This window comes from Uloborus diversus, chromosome 10 (genome assembly GCF_026930045.1).
Source record: "Uloborus diversus isolate 005 chromosome 10, Udiv.v.3.1, whole genome shotgun sequence".
Lineage (NCBI taxonomy): Eukaryota > Metazoa > Arthropoda > Arachnida > Araneae > Uloboridae > Uloborus > Uloborus diversus.
The window spans coordinates 13912341-13939180 of NC_072740.1; the positions used below are offsets into that span (position 1 = coordinate 13912341).

Here is a 26840-nt window from a genome sequence, read left to right on the forward strand (position 1 = left end):
TAACAGTACAAAAATTTGATTCCAAGTCATCAATGTTGAAACCTATATATGACCAACCAAAGCTTCCAGATCTCAACCCTGTTGAAACCAATTGTTTGGGGTGACTTTGCAAGAAGAGTTGATACAATTGTAAGACATTTTGCATCATCAGTAGAGCTGAAATCTACTATCAAAGACCAATGGTATAAAACAGACCTCAAACTTTGTCAAAAACCAGTATCACCCATAAAAACAGGAATATTTGCAGTAATTTTTAAAAATTGCTCTTGCACAAATTTCTCTCTTTTTTTTTTTTTTTTTTCGTGCATCATTCTTTCTATATTGGCCTTAAATATTTTCTGACAATTGAATTAATTACAAATGTTTTTTGTATTTTTGCTTGCATTTAAGGTTAATTGTCCAATTTCTCAACTTTTTATTAACCTTAAAAATTTTACTCAGACTAGTATCATAAATGTATGCTAGCAGTGAATTTCATTCCTGAAGTGCCTGCTGTAAAGAAATGGTTGAAATTAAATTTGATTGACATGTATGTTTCGGTACAATGCTGAAAAAAAATTATTTTAAAATTAATGTAAATTATTTTATAGATGTGTTCTAAAGATGGACCATCATTGCCCATGGTAAGTTCATTTTATTTTGTAAAATATTCTGAAGCTAAAGCTTCTCTTCCCATTCAATCTTTTCAAACCCTTTGTTTTGAAATTTATTCCTATTTCAAATTTTTAGGGTCAATAACTGTGTATCGTTCACAAACTACAAATTCTTCATATTATTCCTGGGCTATGCTCTGTTGTATTGTCTTTTCATATCAGCTACTACCCTCCAATATTTCATAAGTTTCTGGACTGTAAGTAACATTTTGTTTTTAGAAAAAACATTGCATTGATAAATTTGATTTGTATCATGTCAATACCATGTACTTACGATTTTGAAGTAACAATTCATTTTTATTTGTTGGATAAATGAATCAGAGCAGTTTATGAATAAAAGTAGTGTTTGAGCATGTATATATAGAAGTAAATTTTTTTTTAAAGAATAATTTTTAATAAATTTTCTTTTTGCGGATCCAACATATTAGTAGTTTGAATTCCAAATTAATTTATGTATCTCTATGTCCTTTATGTATCTGCATGTCCTTTTAATAACTTAAAAACAAACATTTGTTCATCTTTAAACATAGTGCATTAAATACATGAATTCATGTAATACTTATTTGAACTAGAGTGTTGTATTAACATAATTTACTTTGTATTTTTCAGAATAACCTTGAAGGTTCAGGACGTTTTCACATACTTTTCCTGTTTTTTGTCTCAGTGATGTTTGCTGTCAGTTTAATATCACTTTTTGGATATCATTGTTATCTTGTGTCTGTTAATCGATCTACACTAGGTGAGTTATTTTGAATATTTGCTTCATACATTGTATAAATATAGTCAATTTGACCCAAAGCTTAAAATGGGTTTTTTGATGCTTAGAAAGAGGTAAAAAAATATTTTTGATAAAAAAGAGTAATGCTAAGATTATACAGTATAATAGTAAGATATAAAATTCTGTCCCATTAACTTTAATCATTTATTCATTTCACTTTGTGGTGTAAATTTTTAGCGCATGTTAAAAATATTAATATTTTAATAAAAATTCTATAATTTTAGGAAGAAGGAAACATTTCGTGGTTTGTTTTAATTGTATTGTTTGCTTTTTTTATGAATAAATCTACAAAAAATGCTTAAATTAAAATGACAAAGCTCTTACCAGCAATATGGATGCATTCTCCATGCGTTACATGCAATTAGCACAACTCCTTTTTGTACACTCAGTGCACTTGCCACGTATTGGATTTTTACAGTCAAAACAATTGTCAACAGTTTTATTATTGCATTTTGGGACAAGACAACGCACTCTTTTTCGAACTACTGACATATTTTTTCGGATCCCGATATCAGTGTGGCTAAATTTCGGCTTTGCAATATGTCTGGATATGTTCTTTTACGTTTTGTTGAAATGTATGTTGCTTTCAGTTCTTCGATGAGCTGCGGAAGAAACTCTTTCCTTGAAATGTTCTTTCCTGTGGCTTGTTTATACAAAATCCAAAAATTTATTCCCGCAAGGTCAAGGATATTGTAAAAGACGTGAACAGGCCATCTCCTAGACCCAGCTTTTATGGTGTTCTTTCGAGCTTTTTGATCTGCGACATCCACGCCACATTTTGTAGAGTTATAAAATGATACCGTCTCTGGTAACATTTTCTTAATATTAGTGTCAATATAAACAGTTCGATGCAATGAGCTAAGTAGTATGACATTTTTCTTTTGCTTCCCTTGATAAATTGTCAGGGTGATGTCATCGTGCTTTAGTAATATCATTTCATGCAAGGGTGTCTTTATTTTTTTTACAATTGTGGGCACTTCTCTACGATTTCGTTTTACTGTTCCAATTAAGCTTGTCTTTTTTTTCTTGTAAAATTTTTGCTAGATTCAGAGTTGTAAAATAATTGTCCATGGTGACAGTTCTTCCTTTATTTTAGAACGGTTTGATTAAATTCAGAACAACATATTCGCAAAGATTCTAATTTTTAGGACAATTCTTATCTTACCTAGATGTGAAAAAGTATTCATTATGTACTTTGTGTCAGCATCTGCGGCAATCCAGAATTTCATCCCAAACTTGTCAGGTTTATTTGGCATTATTGCTTAAACTTGCATCTGGCTTTTGTGAGAAAGAGTTGTTCCTCAACTGTAAGGTAGGGTCCGGATTTATAACAATTGATAGAATTTTCAGTAAACATGTCCTAAATTTTTGGAATTAGAAAAAATGTATCCATTTTCAAATGTTCTGATCTGGTTGTTTTTGATCAAAGCGTAAAAATCTCAAAATTTTGCTAAACCTGTCTCTTGCCATTGTTTCACAAAAAAAAAGGAGGACCCCAAACAATTGACCATAAACTGTCAAGTTCTAATTCTTTTGCGTAGAGACCTTGAGCATTTAAAATTGAAATAAACGCATCAATTTCTTCTAATTTTAGGGTCCAATCATTGTTTCCCAGCTGTCTATGAGCTTCTTCTGTACACATTTTTATGTGACTAAGCATACTTTCATTTATGAACAGTCTCCAAGAGCTGGACGCAAATCCATCATGTATGTTCCGCTTTGCATACGATGTCGGGCCGCAAGCTTCGTTAGAACATTATGTTCTTTCAAACATTATGTTGCAAATTTCTTAAACTATCGTTAGTTTCATAAAAAATAATTTTCCATTTTGATCTATCTACCCCAAAAATGTCTCCTTTTTCTATCAATTTTGGTGTAATATTTGGAGATTTTGCTTTATGCTTCTTTCCTCTTGCCTTTGATGTTACACATTGGTTGTCAGAAAAGTGATTCATATCATTGTCAAATTGGGTCACAAAATCAACAGATAATTTATCATCTGACGATTCACATTCCTGGTTCGATGACAGGACATATTCTTCGCTAAATAACTCATAGTCATAATTTTCATCTTCGGACTCATTTTCTGACAGCTCTTGCATGTATTCAAGAGCTTCCTTGACCAAAAGCAAACAACGTTTTCTTCACATTTTTTGGCCGAGACCAAGAATAGTTTGCAACTAGCAGTATAAATGCAGCTCTGTCAGATAACAAAAGAAAGAGAAATAGCTAGCTTTTCTTATTAGTAACCTGTCTTGTTCTATGACCTTGACCCATTTAACCTTCAGTTCCTACTGTAGGTCCTTTTCATACCAATTGGGGAGCAGTTTTGACTGTTACCGATTCCAAGAATCTTTTCGTTTTGCATCTACTAAGAGAAGGGTCATTCTGACCCTTACCACAGTTGTATAAGAATTAATATCTCGGAAAATAAAAAAATATGAATGGCTAATTCTTTTACAGGTTAATATTTATACAATTTAAGAAAAAGTCAAAAAATCTCAAGTCATTCCGCTTGAAAAATTTCTGAAAAAATGCAAATGAAATTTGATTTGGGTCAGATTGACCCCCTACCGCAGTTCTAGTGTTAATTCTCCTTCACTCATTGATACTGAACATGGAAGATGGGTGTGAATAGTGAGAAAACAGCAGTTGATGATTGAAGTGATGGCTATGTTTGACAAAAATAATCATCTCATAAGATTGTTATTTTTAAAGAGAAACACATAGAAAAGAAGCATTGGGTTCATCCTTAAAGGCAAAGCAACTAGTACATGGAGTATTTGTTGTTAATAAAAAGATGAAGGATGACACTATGTTTCTTTTTTGCTGTGTAGAATGAGGAAAGAAAGACATAAAACTCATTATTAAAAAATAAACTTCCAAATTCAGTGAACCGATTTCTGTTAAAAGAGTTTTGTTGAATGTAAGGAATACTTAATAATTATCTTTGCTTTTAAATGTTTAAGGAAAATTAGGAGTAAAGTTACTTAACAAGTTCAAGTACTTAGGGTTTCCACTGGCGACTTTTTGACTATTTTTGACTGTAGGAGACTATGGCAGTTGTTTTTGATCAAAAAAAGGCCCAAAAGCAACTATTTATAAAAAAGGTGACTTTTTCCAATTTTAGGCTGTTATTTTTTTCATATTTTGTGATATTCATTGGGAACAAAAAGAACTATTTTGATAATCAATTACATTCATTTACGTCCATGAAGATTGCATCATGTATTTTTCAGCCAATAGCATTCTCCCGCGTTAAGCGCCAAAGGAGGAATGCAAATGTAGATGGGGGTATGGGTAAAAAGAAAGCTTGATCTCAGTAGAAATTAATTAAATTGTTCTTAAAATATTCAAAAAGCATTCATGGTAAGAAATGTAATTTTCTTACCATGGGTACAATTTGTTTACACATGCATTGAGAAAAATACTTCCCCTGTTTTAGATTTCATTCCTTTTGCATCTTGTAAATATTTTGATATTTTTAGCTATCAGAAATTATTTTGACATATACTACCTTTGAATAGCTTACTTTATGTTTTATTTTTATAAATAATAAATTTTATTTTTTAAAGCATGCCAACATTTAACACATCACTGACTTTTCCTGTGGTTAATGGTTCAATGCTTTTACTACTGTTGTCAGGATTCCCATAATCCTTGAAAAATCCTTGAATTTTATTTTACCAACTGGTAGTCCTGGAAAAATACTTGATTTTTCTGATGGGTTCTTGAAAAGTCCTTGCAAATAAACTGAAAAACTAATCCTTTTTCATGTTAGTTCAATCGTAAAATCTGAATCAGCCCACAGAAATACTTAAAATACGATACTAAACTTAAACACTACAAGTACATGCTATCTGGGTTATATCCCAGAAAATATGGGACCGATCTTTGTTCGCTGAATTTTGAGATCTTTTTGTCCTTAAAAGTTTTAAGTTCCCCTTCCCCCCTTCAGAAATCTGCAGAATTTCTCAAGAATCTGGGACGCACGTCACAGTGTTGTGCTGTTTTTGCTACTGAGATGTTCAGCAAGAAGTTGATTAATTGTATTGCAATATTTTATGTTAAAAACTTTGAAAATTGTAGCATCATTTAACTAATTTTTTATTACCTAGGCTTTTTTTTCTACAAATTGAATAAATGTTATTAGATGTATGGACTACTGTAAAAAAAAGTGGTTTTGAATTGCACTTAATGCAGTCAATACAAGACAATTTGAAAAATGCAGAACTTTTGATTTTTGGTTTTATTTATTTATTTTTATTTACTTACTTTTTCTTTTGTGTGTGAACTTTAAAAAATGTAAGCTCTAATAAAATGGATCGCCACCTTTCACAGATGCTATTAAAATTTTGAAAATTTATTCTATTATCTTTAGTTTGCGGGTAGGGTATTTGGTTGTTCATCCTTTTTACCCAACTTTTAGCACTGTGAACAGAAGATTTATTAAATTATTTTTTAAGTTATTTTTTTTTATTTATCAACATTCAAATTTGGAGCCCTCTTACAATAAGTGAAAAACTAAATTTTTGATACCACCCCAGTTCAAGTGTTATGAAGTCCCTTCAAAGGGGGGGGAAATTGTAAGACATTTCTTAATGATATTTTGCTGTATTTTTAAAGAAATATTTGGTGAAACACGTTTCATCGTTAATTTTTTAAATATGTTTATATATAATGTTTTCTCCAGAATCTTTTCGACCACCAATATTTCGAACTGGTCCAGAAAAAGATGGCTTTAGTTTGGGAAGGCAAGCTAATTTTCGAGAAATATTTGGTGAAGATGCAGGAAAGTGGTTTTTACCACTTCATTCCAGGTACAGTAAATTAATTTATTTCTCTTGGTTACATTTGTAATTTATTATGTTGTTTTTACTTTCACATTACTGTGTTTACCATTAATAAGTTTTGTAGAAAAAGTTTTAAAAATGGTTTATTTAACCAGACAATTTGCCTCTGTTAAAAGTGAGAATGATCTGAACAGGTGCAATTAAGTTATCATCCATCTCAAACATATTCAAAACTTAAGTCACTCTAGGTACCTTCTTAGATCTGGTATAATCTGAAGGAAATCGGGTATGAAAGTACAGACAGTACCCCTTCTCAACAGAGTTGTTCTATTTTGTCCACCCCGGGGGAAAAAACCTGGAAAATACCGTCCCGGACAAAATATCATTTGTCCACTTTTTCAGTAAATTGAAAGTTCTTGTTAAAAATTCTAAGTTTTAAAAGAATAGTAAATACTATATAGATTCTTCCCCCTCAAGTAATATTTTAATGTCAAAATAGCATACAAAAATATGTGTTTAAACTGATTGTAAAATACAATGAAAAATGAAAAAAAAAATGAGATCAGTTGCAGTTTATATAAGTGTGTACTTTAAAAAAAATAATATTAATAAATTATAGCATTTACAAAAGCAAACACATCAGCAGTTAATTTTAAGATGTTTATCCGTGATGAGGGAGATTCAGTGCCCATAATAAATGCATTTATAAAATTAAAACACAGAAGTAAAAAGTTTTAAGGGGTCTAAGGACCCTTAACCTTCAAAATTTTTGATTTTCTGGAAAAAATATATGTTATTCATGATTTAATTCTGAACAATTTGATACCTTAGTTATTACCATATGCAAAAAACTTTTCAAGTTATCGTAAAAATGTGTAAACTTTTCCCTTAAAGATTTATGTTTACAGCAGCTGTTTAAGCCTCTTTTGCTCATGTGCTGGTTTCTCGTTTTGAGTGCGTGATATTTCAAAAAGTTAATGTATTTCCATAAAACTTTTCATGCATATTTGTCTGATTTATTATTATGATCTGAACCTAAATTTTAACTAAAAAATTAAAGTTAATATTTTTAAAAAATTATTTTCACCCAAAATTTTGGAAAATTTTGATATTAACTTATAAAATTTAAAAAAAAATAATTTTGTTTTAAAAAATAAATAAATTTAGGTTCAGATCATAAAAATAAACCAGACAAACGTGCTTTAAAAGTTTTACAGAAATATATATGAAACTTTTTGAGATATCACGCACACAAAATGAGAAACCTGAGAAAAAGAGTTTTAAACAGCTGCTGTTAACATAAATCTCTATGTGGAAAGTTTACACATTTTTTTGATTTCTTGAAAAGCTTTTTGTGTATGGTAATAAATGAGGTATCAAATTGTTCAAAATTAAATTATGCATAACATTTTTTTTTTTTTTTTTCAGAAAGTTGAATTTTGAAGGTTAAGGGTCCTTAGACTCCTTAAAAGGTTGGAGTTTCAAAATATAAAAAATCATATGAAGAAAAACTAATTGATATTAATAAAGAAAATGTTTCCTTGAAATGAAATGTGCTCCTGCAATGAAAATATGAATGTAATGACCAGCACAACAGGCTAGGATTGTCCTAGTCAATTTATGCGCATTCCTAGGCATAATGTGAAATTTTAATATTGTAAAATTTAATGATATTCAAAGCGCATAGATTGAAAAATATTTAATAATTGTCAGTAAGCTGTTAAGCTTTAGAATTTAAGCTTTCATAAGCCATTACACATTTTGATACAGTTTGCAGTCCAACTCTAAGTTCGCTTTATACCATGACCAAATTTCAAAAAATAAAGTTGCTGATGAGGATATGCAACGAAAAAGTTGACATGCAAAATTAGAAATACTTTCTTAATTACTATATCTTCAGTGATTCCCACCATTCTGCTGGGGACAGAGTATGTTTATGATTGCCTCCATAAACGTCTCGTACAAGGGGCAATTGCCCACTCACTTCCAAAAGGAAAGGGTCCTTGAACCTTCAGGCTTAACTTTACAGAGTTAAAAATCAACAATAGATAGAAGAATTATTTTTTAGATGGATTGATTTACTTCTCAAAAATAAAAAAATAAAAATTGTAAATAAAGGGATTTTTCTCATATTGTTTCATATGAGTGGAACTTTTTGTCAGAAGGGGGAAGTCTGCAGTAGTCATCCATCCCGTTTTCTAGCCATATTCAAACTTTTTTAGAGGTCGCTAAATCAGTATTGTGAAAATCCAATAAGCTTGTTCAATTTTACGAAAAAAGGGCAAAACAAATAACTTATGGGAGCGGTCTCCTAACCCTTACACTTCATTTCACCCCCCCCCCCAAGCCCCTATTTGGAGCAACAGCCTCCTCAGAAAAATATGACTATATGTTGGTTGCTGGAAATGCAAGTATTTTAATAGGAAATGTAACAAGCATCTGTGAGAGATTTTTATCAATCATTCAGCCAATTCCTTGCTATTTCTTCTTGATACCTCCTTCACCCACGTATTTCTGATGTAATGTGAGCTGGAGTGGTGCAGTTCTCAAATCATTTCTGTTGAAACTTGTTATGAATTTTATGTTCTTCAGCTTTCGAAGCATCAAAAATTGATTAGTTAGGTCTGCTATAGCTGAAAAATTTCTTTGCAGCACATCTAATGAAATACTGATGGGTTTCAAAAGAATAATTAGATGTTTCCCTTTTTTATGTAATCCAATATTATTAATTATATTCTTTATGTATGTGTCTATTAGTCTTCATAATCATCAATATTTTTCAAGAAAATATCTTGGGTTTGTTTTTTATTTCTCCAAGCATTTAATGTGACTCTTCCATTGAGTTGAATTTCTATTATTGTAATATGTAATAATGTAATCACGTTCAGTAAACTTTATTAAATTTTATCACTTTAAAATATATATATTCTAAAATTAGTCACTCCAATCTGTAATTAACAATTTTTTTTTCTTGTTTTATTTGATTCTGAAGCATATAATCATTCTATTTTAATTAAATGATAAACTGACAATAGATAATGTATTAGAATTGCATACTAATTTTATTACATCATAACAATAAATTTATATATCAAACATAAAGAAGCATTATATCTATCTATCTATATACAGGGTGTTTCATTTTAACTTTCAAAACCTTTATTTTCACAACCATTAGTCCTAGATGTATACTTCTCATTGCAAAAATGGAGATTATTTCTCTAAATATTAGTTGGGGGACCTAAGGCCTGTATAAAAAGTTAAATTTCGTATTTTTTGACTCATTTTTATTTTTGCTTCAAACTTTCAATATCTTAACTCTGCATCTGATTTTGAACATTTTTGCAATTGGAAGTATACATCTAGGACTAACAGTTGCGTAAATAAAGGTCTTGCAGGTTAAAACGGAACACCCTGTATATATGTGTGTGTGTGTGTCAGTGGCGAAGCGTGACATCTTGGGCCAGTCATCGATAACTTGCAGGTTTGTCCCAACTAATTTAACCAGACCATATACTTAACGGACACATAAAAATGTTCACAAATAATTGAAGAAAAAATATTACACATTTAATTTTTTTAATAAACATTTATTTTCATGTTGCAAATTTAATTTTTTTTAAATTATAATTGAAAATCAAAGTAAAAAACCACAAAGTTAAACTTATTCAAGTTTTACATTAAATATTTGTTTGTGTAATAAAGTCTTCGGATTCTTGTTGCAAATTTGTCTGCTCACTTGGAATAGAAATCTTCCTTTGCTCCTAAGTATGCCAATAACTCTTTTCGCTAAATAGTAACGAAAGGTTATTTTACGATTTTCACTTTGAGTTGATCTTTTATGTCTCTGGATTCCTTTCAGGGCTGTAAAACTATGTTTCACTAATGCTGTCGTTGCAGGTGTAGTTGTTGCTTGTGTAGAAACTTTCTTAAGTGATTTATCTGAATTTTCTATAAAATGCAGTTGTACTAAAAAAAACTCAGTTCATTTTTTCGACCACAGAAATCAAATATTTGGATTAATTCTTCTTAAATCTTGTAAAAGGGTAGCAAGAAAACTTTTTTTCTTATAATGTCTCAAATTTCTTGGATTACTGTAATTCGAAGAAAATCAGCCATTGATAATAGAATCAAAATATTATTAGCTTTTTATTTTTTACTCATGCTGCCTTGTAAGAATGTAAACATTAAAACTTGTTGTATAATTGGGAAGGAAAAAAATGTCGAGTTACGACAAAATTTTGTGCTTAGCATTTTATCCTCCAGTAGAAATTGGGGAACATCACTGGGTCAGACAAAGAATCAAATGATATTTTAACCACCTTGCAGTTCTTGACGAGACATCTCGTTCATTTAACATGTAATTCTGAGACTGGCCAACTGCAAGGGGGTTAAAAGTGATTATTTTTCAAGGGAACTTTGTTAGGGGAAGAAAGGAAAAAGACTATAAAATAAATTCTGCTAGAGATTGACAAAACTTATTTTCTTCATGGTCATGGGCACATCCATAGATGACTTGCCACCTCGGCACTGATAAGTACATATATGTATGTGTGTTTTGGCACATAATTGTAAAAAATGTAATTATTTGAAAGGTAAATTTGCATATGAAATAAGAAATAAGGGCTTGCAGGTAATGTTCTTCATACTTGAAATCGGTGCACTTATTGAGAACAATTAACTGCGTGAATTTTTGCTGAACTAAGCAAAATTGTTGTCAATTAAAAATTTCTGCTAATATAATATTTCAAAATTTACATACAGGGATTTAGCAAGCAAACAGAGTTTGTATTTGGTGTTAGAAATATTTAGTTATTGTAAAGCTGCATAATGTTTCCAGATGTAATTTAAAAATCATATTTCAAGCATTGAGGAATTTTAGCTAGCAGTTAAGTTTCCAAGGTTGTTTTTGAGCTCAAATAAAAAGCTCCTCGTGGTCTTCGAGATCTTGATTCAAATGTTGGGACAATAAGTTACATAGATAATTGTTGTTACTATTGACATTCAGACAAGTAACTGATTTTTATGCCAAATAAATTATTCAATTACCTATATAGGTTTTATCTTTAATACTGTTAATAATTGCTAATATGAATAAATGATAAATAAACAGTTTATAATTAAGTTTTCACATTAATGTTCATCTAATTAATATATATGAAGGACTATTGATGTGTATGAATCTTTTCAAACAAGTATGATAAACATCAACTTTTTTATCCATCATTCATTGCAAGTTATTTCTACTTTTTAGGTTTCCTTTTTTCCATTTTTATAACCTTTTCATTTATACTATCATTGTATAACTGTGATTTTTGCATGTTACAAAATATTTAGGAATTTGTTTTCCCAAAATTTGATGGTATGCTATCTTAGTAACCTTTTCAATTACAGTGAAACCTGTGTAAGTTGACCACTTGTGGTGCACTACTTTAGTGGTCAACTTAGACAGGTGGTCAACTTACAGAGGTTGATTTATATGGTAAAGGCTAATTTCCGTACCTGAAAAAAACGGTCAACTTAGACAGGTGGTCAACTTACAAGGGTGGTCAACTTCGCAGGTTTTACTACTATCATTATATAGCTGTAAACATTTACACATTACAAAATATTTAGGCATTTTCTCTTCCAAAATTTCATGGTATATTGTCCATGTGCAGCACTTTCTTTCTATTTGCGGATTAATATATTGCTTAATAATTATGTAAACAATATTTCTGAAAAAAAGTTTATTTGCTGTTAAAGGAAGCAATATCTCTTTTGCACTTTTTAGTCATGCCATATGCACAAATTGTTTATTGTAATTATCTTAGTATCACAACAAATAACAAACAATTCAGAGTACTTGTCATGAATCTACTTTACTGGAAAAATAAAATATTCACTTCCATTGAGTTAGTCAATTAGCTTTTAAATAAAAGTATCATTTAACAGTTGTTTTCTTTGTTCAGAGAGCTGACAATTATATTCTTTATTCCTGTCTTTATAAATCACTTTTTTTAAAAATGAAAAACTATATGTAGTTGGGGGGCATTATTTCTTTTAAATTAATATTCTATCGTGAAATTGTGTTCCTTGCTATTTTCACAATTATTTACAAGATTTTTCTGTTTTTTTTTTTTTTTTTTTTTTTAATAAATATTTTAAGAGCAAGAAGGGTTTTAGTTGCAGAATGTTGTTTTCATCATTCTAATTATTATTGTGTCTATAATTATTCATTTATGTGGAATGCTGCCATTTTTCTGTATTGTTGGATATTATGTTTGAACAGATTGATTTTTAGTTATGTCTTTGTACTGTTGTATTAAATACTAACTTACTCTAATATTAGAGTAATTTGCATGAAAATGTCTGAGTGTGTCCTCATTTTCATCTTAAGATTCTGACATGCATGATTTTCATTTAAACTATTTAATATAACTTTAAAAGTCGTGTTTCATTGCTTGCATGTCTGAAGTTTAAATTTTGTTTGCATTATAGTGAAATATTCATAGTAAACTGAAACTTTATTTTAATTGTTTAAATTGGATGCTGAATTACATTTTACTGTACATAATGACTGTATGAAATTAAAAAAAAAAACTAAGTAAAATTATAATTATGTGCATCTTGGTTTGTATTTATATGATAATTGCATCTTGAACCCATTACATATTTGTATTCTAATGAATTATATTTTAGTTACTATGTAAGTTTATAATTTCTTTGGAATATTCTCATTTGCATTTGCTTGATATGTCTCCCTTGTCTTGAAATGTTTCATAATTGTATGACTTTTCTCTGCCTAAAATACAAAATTATAAACAATATAGAATGAAAGGACACTTCTGAATTAAGGATGCATTGAGATGATTCTGTTATGTAATCTGTACTGTAAAGGATGAAAAACATTATTTTCTTATATATATATATATATAATATATATATATATATATATATATATATATATATATATATATATATATATATATATATATATATATATATATATATATGATGAATTAAAAAACTATATTATTAAAAAATAGAATTAGAGAATCCTAGGAATAAAGACATACAAAGAATGTTTGAAGTACTTTGTATGTTTATGGTATTGTGTTGTATTAATGCAAATATAACTTTTGTAGCAATATTATTTTTTAAAAGATAAGAAATGCTGTTGGTGTCTCTACTTCAAGAATTAGGTCTAAATTGCATTTTGATTTGTGTGATTTAATTTTTAACATTAAAATTATTATAAATGCATATATTCAAAGTGGAACTTTTGGCGACATACATTTATTATACTATTGGGTTTTAAACAGAGTTGCTAGCTTCTGCCACTGCTACAAAAAATCGTAGTTTCTACGAATTACAACTTTAAACTACGACGCTACGAAAGTGGGTCCAAAAATTACGATTTTCTGTTTTTTTAATTTATAATCTTAAGAACGCCAAAAAAAGAGCATAAAAACTAAGCCAATAAGTTCAGAAAATCAAATACGTCTGCTCACGGTCTCTGCGCAATAAGCATCGCTCTTTGAAAGTTGCATGGTGTAAAGATGGATCGGTTTTTTAAATCGGGACGCTAATCCAGTCATTAAATCTCCTGCAAAGAAGCTGAAAACTGCCAAAAATTTTGTGAAAAATATAAAATTGTTTATTCCGTATTAATATTTTCTGTATCTTATTTGAAATTTGTTTAGTGTCGTTGTTTTTGTTCTTTATACTGTTGACAATTCATCACTGTTGAAATCTGTGGCAGCGGTCAGGCCTCCTCCCCCCCCTCCACACACTGCAAAATGCTGCTTCGATTTTGGATTTTCAAAAGTTGGCAAGCTCTGTATATATGTATATAGTAAAACCTCGATATAGCGATCCTCCAGTTGTAGCGAACCTTTTAAATGATTCGAAGTGAAGTCCTATGCCATTAATGCAATTTCAGATGCTTATAACAATTTCCAAATGCTGCAGAAATGGCCATAGCAATCCAAAATTTTCTTACATTTCAAGTCTTGCATCATCTGGTGAAAAAAGACATCCTATCATTCATAAACGAACCTGATCTAAAAAGAGGGTTTACTTCAAACAAGATGTATTGGACAGATTTTTTGATTTTGGACATGTACAAAGAAGGTTTTGTGAGCTTCATTATTTTCTCATAAATTCAAAAACCTTTGACAGGAGTAACTGCACTGTGAACTCATCTTGTGATATTGATGAAGAAGCAGGAGATATTAATTCCACTTCAATTTTAGCTCCAAAGACTGTCAATGTTTTGAACTTTTTTTTTTTTTTTTTTGCTACTGAAACTATTGACAACATGAAACAACTGAAGTTATAGACTGCAAAATGCTGCGGATTCGTTTAAAATACTTGACTAAAACATTGGTGAAATGCATATGAAATCCGAAAGCTTGCAACTAAAAATTCTTCTTCCATGCTAAACTTTTTTTAATGTAAATTTTAAAAGTTAGTTTATTATTGAGTACAATAAATAAAAATATTTCACTTTATTGCCCTAATTACCAATATAAACGTTGTGTAATTACGATGTTTATTATGGAAATTACTTAACAAATTCAGACTTTTTTTTTGGAAAATCTGTTGTAGCAAACCCTTGGTTATAGCGATCCCTCATGTTTGTCATTTGAGGGTTCGTTACAGCAGGGTTTGACTGTATATATATTTTAAGTATCGGAAGCATTGCATGTTGCATAGTCAGAGTCGCATTGCAGTTCTTCAGTAAAGAACTTTCCCATATTAGTTAACTTACATTCACATGTATAATTAAGATTAAAATGAGCTAAGGTATGGGTTATAATATAACCTGCAGACGATGCACTGCCCGCTTCTTTTTTTTTGGTATATAACGAAGTGATAAATAATAGGAGTCATGCATCCCCAGAAAAATAAATATATTTATTGATGCTATATTATAAGCATGCCAACATTCATTTTTAGTCTTAATTTTATCTATGAATGTAAGTTGATTAATACAGGAAGGTTTTTTACTGAAGATCTGTGATGCGATTCTGACTATGTAACATATGCTGCTCCCAGGATTTTTATTTTTTAATGTTTACAGCATGAAATAATTTTTGGAAAAAAAATAAGTGAAAAATTGTAATACAAACCCCTAGAAAAAAAATCAGTTTGGATGATTTTTTAAAAAATATTTTAATGGGGAATACCCCACAAGTCTCCTAACTTGCTCCAAATGTTCATGCTTTTGAACTTTGAGCCTCTTTAGCTCCCCAGACAAATGCTAATGGTTTAATATAATACTCCCACCCTTCCTCTCCATTTGGAGACGGGAGCAGAATAGTCCAACATATTTCATGCATGTCATAAAAGGCGACTAAAATAGACACCCAATCTAAGTTGCGAGACTCTGAGTTGTATGATGTCCTAAACAGCCCCCTGGAGAAACTGATGTAACCTCATTGCAATTTGTTTTGCACTTGTACAGGGATGTTGTGCTGGTGTCGACGTTTTAACACCTCCCAGTTCCTACAGAACTTGGATGCTGGCATGAAGGAGAAAATCAGCAACTTTGTTGCTCGGGGAGGTGAGGGTGCAAGTCTGCAACCCACCGAGGCTGCAGTAGGGGGGCAGGGAGTATTCATTTTTGTACAAAAATGCAACATGCCCAAGCAGGAGAGAAGGAGGCTGGTATAAGAGGCAAAAGCCGCTGGACCAACCAATCCTATGAAGGTAGAAGAAGCCAAATGTTTTCAGTCTGAGGCTTCAACTCCTTCCATTGCACAAACTACACAATCTTATTGAGTGAGGACAAGTCAACCATAGTGCTTTGCTCACAGCGTTGCGCTCATACAATGTGGTTGTGCAGATGTTTTTTGCTGATGTGTGATAAACTTCTATTTTAAATTTGATATAGTAAATTTAATTTAAAATATATTGAGATTTCAGTGTTTATATTTTTTAACAGCTCTTAAATCCATTTTGAATAGCACCCTGAAGTAGACATTAAAAGTAATGGTAAAACTTTTTGGAATTGAATACTTACATTTTTCAAAAACTAACAAGCCTATTGTGGGTGTCACTCCCTTGGGGGCAGTGGATTCCCCACCCCCTGTATGGACACTACTGGACTACATTAAATGAAAAATTTTTTACTGGGGCAACTGAGAAAATTTTTCCCATCCATTTATATGTTTATTGCATATAGTAGAGGATTGTCAAGTTTCTCATTCCAAAATGTGTGCATTATGACTTTACTAGTCTTTCTGCTATCAGGTTTCAAACTTTCTGGTATCTGTACAAAAGGTTATAACATGGAACATTTAAAAGTAACTTATTAAGCATTTTTTCCCCTGGAACTAATCCTCATTTTTAAAAAAAAGCAAAGTTCTTTTCTGGTGGTTTTTAAAATTACTTTTTTTATTTTTTGCTATGATTAAAGGTATTTATTCTTAATTGTCGAAAGTTTCCAGCATAAACTCATACTACATTCTTAGAACTATTAAAACAAACTTCTGTTGATTGCTCAAGTTATTGCATGTTATTTGCATGAAATAAATATTCCAATGCCAATGTTTTGTTACAGAGAGCTAAAGGTACTAAAAACACTATAACGACTTCTTACTTATTTATTTTATGTCCAAAACACATCAGTGCCTATTTGTTTGTTTATGCTTAAACAACTTTCAGTTCTTTTGTTATTTTACACCTTTCTGACTTTTGGCATCATTCTGCTCTTAAAACCAATATTTTGTTTACTTATCGCTTTGCTATACAGCATGATTTGCTATAAGCATTCAAGTACTTCAAGTTCTGAAGCAGTGTGAATAAATTTTTCAATGTGCTGATTTGTTACTATGAGTTTTAAGTGAAACATTCTCTTACATTTGAACACTCTAACCTGTTGTAGTGAATTGTGCATGATGTACTAACAACTAAAACTATGTAATTGAATTTTTCAATGTCCTATAATCCATTGTTACTCAATTTTTTGCCATAGTTTAGGCAATGGTGTCGAGTTTCCTACTCGAATGCAAGCAGGCAGCTCCTATAATTCCATGGGCAACACTAATCAAACCAGGTTAGCTTTACCTTTAATTTTTCATCATCTCAAATACATCCATTTGATACTAACAGTACTGAAGAACATAATGGATGTTTCAATAGGTTAAAAATTTGTAATATAAGTTTTGTAACGTTAGTTATAGTTAGTGTAAACTTAAAATTTTATTTATCATATGTTAGCATATTTTGTACTGGAGTATATTTTATGGTAAAACTTAACTATCTTTAATCCATACTGTAGGTTTTATATTTTCATAGATTTTACCTACACATAGTCTTGGTAAAATCTGTGAAATCCTAGCATTATTGATTCAGTTTATAATAAGCTAATTAATCCCTCTCATTCTGGCGAGGTTTCTACTTCCAATACTGCCAATACTATTGTTTTGCCTTATTATCCAAAAGTCAGTCATCAAGTTCCAAAGATTTTGAAGAAGTTGGATTTTGATATTGATTTTTCTCCTGCAGATAAAAGTTTACAAACTTGAAACCTCCCATTGATTGCCATAGCAACTGGTGTACTTATAACATCACCTGAAAGTGTGAGCTTGGCTACGTTGGTCAGACTAAACATGCTCTCAAGCACCTTTTGAAAGAGCATGAAAATTATATTAATCAAAATGAGCTTGCTCATCCTCCATCGCTCAGCATTGTTGGACTTCTGGCCATTGTTTTGATTTTTCATCTGCAATAATTATTTGTAAATGTTCCTCAGTCTATGACCTTGACTGCTGGGAAGCTTACTCTATTTGGAAAATTTTTCATTCTCTAGTCAATGATTTTTCTGGCACTTCTTTTTCCTGATATTTGGGAGCAATTTTTGCTTTTTCCGATTTTTCGTTTTCTCTTACTCTTTGTTTCTTGGCTTCTGATTGCTTGTCAATTGTCTCATTGGCCCTTGCTCGCACAGGGATCGATCTGTTGTTTGCTGATTGGTTGATTGTCATCTTGTGTCATGAATTCTTATTGATTGGCCCAATTGTAATAAATACTCATGTCCATGTGGTTGACGTTTAGTTCTTTTGCGACTTTCTGGCTGTGTGATAAGCTTTTTGCACTGATGAAGAGGCTCCATTGTAGCCTTGACATAGCCATTTGCTGTATTTTCTTGAGAATTATGTTTTATTAACTTTGGTTTTTCACTTTAGGTCAACACATAGTGTGTTTTAAAAAAGTTCTAGGTTCTTTCTGGTAGTTTACTGCAAACATGCTGCTTTTCCAGTTTTCTTTTACTTACATTTTTTTTTAAATTTACATTTTGGTTTGAATCAAAAAAATAATTTTTGTTGGAAATCTTCAAAACAGAAGTTATTGAAAAATCAAAATAAAATTTATTTTCCTTAGATTTTAGTTTATTATTAGTTAATTTCATTTGTTGTATAATAATATTATTCTTATTGATTGCACATTTTTTTCCTCAAAAATGTCATAATAATATAAAAGAAATAGATTTTGATTCTGTCATTATGGAGCAATTTTATTTTATGTGTTACTGAAAATGGTAGGTTGTTTTTTAATCAAAACATGCTTTATTTTATCATATATTGATCCATTCTAGAAACAATTTTTTTTTTCATTTTAAATTCAAAAAAGACATATTCATTAACTTTTTAATAATTTGGACTAGATGTAGGAACCGCGCTAAGCATTCGCTACTGAGCCAAATGCAATAAAAACATTCGTAAAGTTGGCGAAAAAATTCTGATGTGGGGAATTTAGTGCCAAACAGAAAACTCTTCAAAATTTCCACAGATAAACTCCCAGATCCTTAAAAGATTATCAAAAAAGCTAAAGGGCAAAAAATACCGGTAAATAGATGTTTAATTTAGCTTAAATGTAATCTGCATCTTTAAAGTATAAGTAAGTGTTTGCATTTAATATTCTTTAAAATTATTCTTTGTTCTCTGATTAAATATTTCTACAGAAAAAATACATTAAAATCAGTTAAATTTTGTCTGTGGCTAATACTTTTAAAATTTGGCTATGCTCATTCTGGGAAAGTAGAAATTAAGAAGTTAAAAAAAAGACCCATGTTTAGAAAATTTGGTAGAACTTGGGATGTATTCCAAAATACAGCGTCTCTTGGATTCAAGCTGAAACTTATTGGGATTGGATTGCGATGAAGTCACAGGCAAATGGGAAAAAAAAAAGCAGTAAAGAAAGAAAAAGTGTTTTTATATTTGATATGCAGCAAGTGCAGCAACTCTCTTGCGGCAACCCTGATTTTAAACATGGCGCAGCGCTGCATTCCACCAAACTTTTGTAGCACAAAAACTGCAGAGATACTTTTTTTTATACAAACTTGGAAAATTTTGCTCTTAATCAGAAAAAGACAGGAAAATCCGTAAAACTTCTGGGAAATGTCGAGGAGTTGACAGGTATGATACATTCATAAAGCACAAAAAATTATGGATGAATATGTATTTTTAAGTCGTTATTTCAATTTGCTCTTAGTTAAATCTGGTCCGACGATATATCAGACAGATTGAAATTTGAATATCGTTGCTGTAGAATATATATCAATCAATTACGGTATATCAGTATATCACCTGGCTTTAACAACTACAATGAAATAGTCAAATAAACTGTTTATCATTGTCCAACTTACCGAAATTTTCAGAATGCTATAGAAAAGGGACATACCAAAAGTATGTTATAATGCTTCTAAGATTAGTGTATGATTACATGCATATATGCATTATCAAAATTAAGAAAATTCTGCTTAAAGCATTCACTACAACATATGCATATTATACAAACATTTCTAGTTCACCAAAATTTAAATGTATGTATGCTTAATGTATTGTTCTATTTATCCTATTGTTTGGTACATATATATTTAAATAACTAAATGGGAAATTTTGATATGAAGTAGCTTTTAGCTGTTGCTCCCTTCTTGATTATGTTAAAGGATGTTCAACAGTATTCATGGATTCATATTTGATTAAAATGCTGAAATACCTTTAGCTACCAGGGTGAAAGCATTCATAGCTTCTGTATGAGGTGTTTTGCCTTCAACTCTGTTACAGCTATTCCTCACTGACAAGCTTAAAATAAAGGCAAGACTGTCATCTCTAGATGATCTAGAGATGACAGCATCTAAGATGCTGTTAACAAACTTTGTTATTTACTTGTTATTCAATCTTATGTCTGGCTATAGGGTGATAATTTGCAGCTTTTGTGCTTTTCTCAGTATTTTTGGAAAGTCGGAAATGTTTAAAACTAAAATATTTTCATAATTTTTTTTAGTACTGTTTAAAATGAGTATAAAGTTGTACTTTCCAGACCTGCCAACTCTCCCGTTTTTTACTGGTTCATCCCTCACTACTGAAAGTCTTTCAGTTGTTTGAGAGTTTCATATGGCTCTTCAATAGATTGCTCTTAACTGCTTGCCAGATGTGGAAATAAAAAGTTTTCTTTTAAAATTTGAATCTTTTGTTGCAGGAAAGTCATTTAGAATGAATTATGCATTTTGTTAATGATTTTGTTTTTGTGATCTTTGAATTCCATTTCTCTTTTTTAAGTCTTCAATTTTAAACTATAGTGGTCTTTGCAGGTTCTGAAATTTTAAGTTTCAAAGCTTTACATCAAACAGTTTCTGAATGAAAAAAAAACATCTAAAAAGATACCATGGTACTGTTTTAATCACATTCCATATACATTACATTTGAATTATTTATAAATAGTAAGTGTAAGAAGCAGTTTACCATATTTTTTATAGTTTGGGTTTGCATTATAATAATGTTATGAAATTATATTTTTCCTTTGCATTATTAGTGCACATGTCATTTAAATAACCTAATCAAATAGTATATATATATATCTCATTTATTTAATTTAAATGAATTCATATATCTTCCACCTATATATATAAAAATGAATGTTTGTCTGTATGTCATCCATGAACTCAAAAACTACCCGGCAGATTTGGCTGAAACTTACACCGTTTGTTATTTTTGGTACTGGGAATGTTTATAGACCACTTCGAAAAAAATCCGATCGATAGTTCCTTTTTTATTCCAATTTAAGTCACAATCCATTGGATAAATACAAATAAAATTATCGGCTGCAGGAATTAATTCGCGTGAAAGATCTCATTGAGAAGAAGTTAGCTGTTGCCACTTTTCTTGAGTTTGAACAAATAAATTCTTTCTTTATTGTTTTATGGCTTTTCATGCTGAGGGGGGTTTAAAACTTTTTCTATTTGATATTTTTAGCGATTGATTGATCTTGCAAACTGTGTGAGTACAAAATTTGAGTATAGTCACGGCTTCACTTGATACCTGGACCGATTATTATGAAAATTGCTATATATATGTATTTTTCCACGGAGAAGGTGCATAATATGCTCATTGAAGCCACTCGCCACCAGGTGGCACTGCAGAGTAGCAACTTCTGCCCCGTTCAACTGATTGTCATGAAAATCAGTATAATGATGTATTTTTTTGTTGGCGTAGCAACGCGCGTCAGGTACAGTTAGTATATGATATAAACTTCAATTTCTTTTTCTACTGAACTTTTGAAAAATCAAAGAAGAAAGATGGGTGTCAAATAACCATGGTCTGAAGCTTTTTTTTTTTTTTTTTTTGTAAATATTTTTTAAAATTATCTAGATATTAAACTTTATTTGTTTTTAAAAACTTTTGAGTGCATCACCCATTTGAAATTTATGTCTATTTAGAAGTAAGCAGATTCTTCTATTTTCCTGCATAATTAGAAGACAATGATTAAATTATTTTAGAAATAAAACTTAATGAATAAGAAATTATTAGATATTTGTATGTATTCATAATATTTGATAGTAACATAAAAAGTACTTAGTTTAAAAAACGATCACTTTTGTTTTTAGTTCTTTTTGTTATGCTGGTAGCATTGTTTAGTTAAGTATTTGTTTTACTCTATAAACTATTTGTATTTAAAATGTTGTTCAAAACAATTAGGTTAATTTTGTCTTATATTTACTTTATCTGCACTTCCTTTTTTCTTACTTTGAAGAAACTGTGCTTCCATTATGCTTTTAATCATGCATTTTTTATTGAAAATTTCATTATTTTATGATTATTGAGATGGTATCGTTAATTTTATCTTAGTCAAGATGCATAACTGACCAGCATGACACTCCTGTTGAAGAAAAAAGAAGCATCTTAACTTGAGAATATCACTTTGTACTTAATTGCTCAAAAGGTTAAATGTTAGTTTCTAGGTAAAGGATTTTTTCAACGAATGCATTGCAAAAAAAAAAAATGTTAAAAATAAATAACATTGTAAAAACATTTTGCTCTTATCATTTAAATATGTACTTATGTATTGATTTTATCTTTAATCCTTTTTAAAAGAAATATTTTGCAAAATTTGATCACATATGTTTTGATTAGATATATATGTCATTAAAATAAAATGAAACCTGGCTATCAATATGCAAGCTACATCTCTGTGTGTATATGTTAAACAAATGGAAGTAACTATGATGTTTGAAAAAAAAAAAAAAACCATCCCTTCTAATGGTTTGATATCTGTATTTTCGAAAGTTGTAAGAAATTTGTTTCCCACATTTGCAATACCTAATTTGTTTAACTTTATAAAAAATTCTCAAGTAAAATATTTTTCAAAAATCGTACGTTATTCTTGACTATTTACTATAAATTCGTACAATTTTAAAATGGCATCAAAAGTATTTTCCTTGAGAATTCACTAAGTTTTCAAGCCTATTTTTTTTCTCCATAAAGGGATTCATTATCAGTTATTATAAAATTTCTGTAACGAAAAGGGGTTCCGATACAACAATCTATTTTAGGATATTGCTATAAAAGGATACTTCAAAGATAAGCATTTAATTGACAACTAAATCTTTTAAAACATTTACTGCTGAGTTAATTTAATTTTTCCACTGGAAAAATGGCTAATATTATCACAACAATGAGTATTAAGAACTGATTTGTGTCATAGTAAAGGTGTGTGTGTGTGTGTGTGTTTTTTTTTTAATAACATGTAAAAAAAAGTGCAATTTGGATTTGTTAAATTTGTTCAATTTACAAAATATTTGACAGGTTAAATGCTTGAATAAATTTGCTCATTCAACTAAAGGATATCCTTGCTTTTTTTTAAACATTCCTTAAACTACGATGGAGAAAGTTTTGAAATCTTTTCATAGAATTACAATGTATTGTCATTTGGAACTTGATGTACATGAAAGAAGGTTTTCAAGTTTTTTAAATACATTATTTTACAGTTTATTATTGTTTTATAACATGTTTAAATTATTGTTATTGTTCTTCTTTTTTTACCAAAAGTAGCTCCAAGTTGGTGAAGCATTATCATTTTGATAACTGTACTGAATAGAACATGAACTGTACTGTATTCATAAATTTAGCTTAGTTTATTTTATTCATATTTTTTTCAAGCACCTCATATTCTTGGTTGATTCTTCTGTTTTTCGTCGTTCCCCCTTTTGAATTTTAACTTAAAATATGTGATGTTTATACATCTTGAAACAAATCTCTTCAGAATTTAAAAAGGAAACTAGGTTGAGAGACAAGAAGTTCAGAATTGAAAAAACATTTTTTTTTTTTACTATGCTATAATTCCAAAAGTATAATTAATTTATTAAAGCAATCTTACATTGATAGGCTAAAACTGAAATTGCTTACTTATTTTAACTTTGAGGAATATGTAAAATTTTGATTTTATTAAAGATGATTGAAAAGATGATGTTTAGAGTTTTCTTTCCCCTGACTGCTTTTGAGGCAAAAAAATCCGCACTAAAAATTAATACTGCATGCTTTGTGTATTGGATCAATACTTCAACTGTTTTACCATGTTTTAATATTGTTTAACATTTTTTTAACCCATTTGAAGTCATGCAAAGAATTTTATGTTGCTTTTGTGTTTTTGTTTCATTTGTGCTTTAGATGATAAAGGTTTTTGTGAAATGTGTTGGTACTTCATGTTTTATTTTTGTTTTTGTAATTTCTTTTTGAATTTTAATTATGTTAAATTATTTTTTAAATGTCCAAATGTTTAAGATTTTAATATAATATGTAACTTTTTGTGTTGAAATTAATAAAATTCACTTTGATTTCAAAAGTATTGTTTTGATTTCAAAATTTATTACATCTTCTATTCCTTTCTAACACTAAAAATTAAATCTTACCAGTTTTACATGTGAAAATTTCATAAATGAAAGAAGTAATTTATATTTTTTGTACAGTAAATATTTTGTTTTTCCAATGAATGAGACATGTTTAAAGATATAAATTTGAAACTAGTTTCATAGGTAAAAAAAATCTTTTCATCTAGGGTTTTTGTTTCTATTTCTTTAAGAACTGAAGAAATAATGCCTGCAGTTTTTTTAGAAATTACTAGCAACTTGAAAAAAAAAAAAAAGCAATTAATTTAACTAAGGTTACTAACCCATGCTTTTCCTTTTGGTATTTTATGTATGATGGTAGTTATGCAGAGAAAGATTTTTATTGCATGAAAGAAAGTGTTTCATATGTGCATAAATGTGTTTCTTATTGCACGAGATGTTCAATAATTTGAAAGTTTTGAAGAATTTAAGCTCATAAAGACTTGCTGAAATCGTTAAGCAAGTGTTATCTTAACTCATTAGAATTAATTAAAGCCATAACATCACCAGACGATTTTTTGCATGTTTAGAGTATGATATCCTCAGGTCAACATATAGCACTGCTATTCTGGTTTCTTGTTCATTGGTGATATTTGTGTGTATGCTAAAGATATGCTTGTATTTTCATTTATTGCATGTTATTTAAATGACATTGGGCCAAGTAAACCACAACTAAAAAGTTGCATTTCATGATTATCTCTTTGAATTTCTTATAACTTTTATGTCATATTTAGTTTCATTTTATTATTTTTTTTTTATAAAATCAGCTTTTCAAAGACTAGGCTTCAATCATAAAAAGTAACAAAAAGTGTTTGCATTGAGAAAAAGATTCCTTGAAACATGTGTCTGAAATTTTTTTGCAAAATTACACTTTCAGCATTATGTTTCTTACTATTACTTTGCAGCACAAAAGTACTTATTTCTGAAAATATATCTGTTTTATGTTAGTTTCTTTACCATTTGATAAAATTGAATGCAAGGAAAATGCTTAAAATAATCTCAGTTTGTTTGCAGGTTTTAAGTGCAAATTAAATTATGTTTGATTTTTTTTTTTTTTGCGTAGATCACTTGGTATATTGAATTCTTATTTTGTGAGTAAAGATTGACTTAGGCTTGCTTTTATTAGAACTGGAAAATCTGTTTTCTTTTTGCAGCTCACAGAATATTTTGCAGCAGCAGCTGTGTAACGTATGTGTTGAAAGAAATGAAATATTGATACATCAAGCTCTGTAGGGTATATCTGCTACTAGGTTCATTAAAATGTATCTTCATTTTCACCTCCCCCCCCCCTTTTTTTGTTTTAATAGCATCGTTCTGCTTTATAAACTTCCAGCAGTTGTACTCTGTTCTTAAAAATATCATAATCTTAAAAGGATTATTCTTTTTGTATTAAAAATAAGATTTTTTTTTATTTCTACTAAAACAAAAATTTTATTTTGCTTCATGTAATAAGCTTGATTTAATTTTTCATTGTTTACCAAAACAAAAAGGAGCACTTCCTTCTTTCATTTATCAAATGTAGTGTTTTAAAAGTTACAAAAGTTCTAGCCATTTTAAATTTAATTTGCAAGTTTGTTATTGAATTTTGTTCCAGTCGAATATCAGCTGCTCTTGTTCGTTAGTGGGATCATTTTTCCATTACTAGTGTTTTTCAATTGAAAATCTTTCCAGGCGGATTTCTTTTGGGCTCAGTTTTTTGCCAGCTATGTAATAGTATTAGTGAAAGGTTTTTTTTTTCTTTTTGTAAAAAAAAAACTCTCTTTCCTTTGTTCTGATCATGGCAAACTAGGCTTAAATGGATTTATAATGAAAATTTTACTCTGAGAAACCAGTTACAAAGGAATAGTTCATCCCTCCCTTGAAAGCAGTGTTTTTTTTAATTAAATTAATGAATATATAGCAATGTTAAGTAATGTGTCAGAAATGTTTAACATCTGGCACATTAACATGAGAAAAAGGAAGAGGGCCTATGTAGTCCCTCTGTTAATTTGCTGTTAAATAAATTGAATAATAACTAAATGAATGTGATGGAGCTTTCTGACTTTCCATAATATGTCCATAATCGAGTGCTTACATAAGTATTTGATCATTGGTCTCATAGCAGTTTAATTATACAACCTTATACCTAGAAAGATGGGAAGAGTCACATTGGCCCCAAAGTTATTTTTCAGTTAAAACTGAAATTCTTCCTTTCTCCTATTCGCTGTAACTTGAAAGAGTATTCTAAACTATAGTAAACTAAATCATTCACATTTCTTTCACTTTGACTTTCCTCCATTGAAGGGCGTCCCAAACTTACAATTTTGGGAGTAAGAAAACTCAATTTCCTGAATGAAATTCTGAATTTCACCAAATGATAAAATACAAACATGGCACTCATGCAATATCTACATCATATAAGAAAGGACAAAATGCATCAGTTTTTTAAAAATAGCCATATTGCAATCTGTTTCCAAGTTATC

At 29.8% G+C, this 26840-nt stretch overlaps 1 protein-coding gene across 5 annotated transcripts in view; it reads left to right on the forward strand.

The window, feature by feature from the left end:
* The window catches only part of LOC129231260 (palmitoyltransferase ZDHHC2-like), a 77365-nt gene that overhangs the window by 33189 nt on the left and 17336 nt on the right, over positions 1-26840 (forward strand). For 2 of the 5 annotated variants that reach the window (XM_054865538.1, XM_054865539.1), the window contains exons 6-10: positions 591-623; positions 730-850; positions 1263-1392; positions 6125-6251; positions 17188-17268. In XM_054865538.1, the coding sequence (XP_054721513.1) occupies positions 591-623; positions 730-850; positions 1263-1392; positions 6125-6251; positions 17188-17268 (492 nt within the window). Of the gene's footprint in view, positions 1-590; positions 624-729; positions 851-1262; positions 1393-6124; positions 6252-17187; positions 17269-22342; positions 23241-26840 lie in introns of those variants that run through there. The other 3 variants (XM_054865540.1, XM_054865541.1, XM_054865542.1) reach the window with 2 other exon arrangements.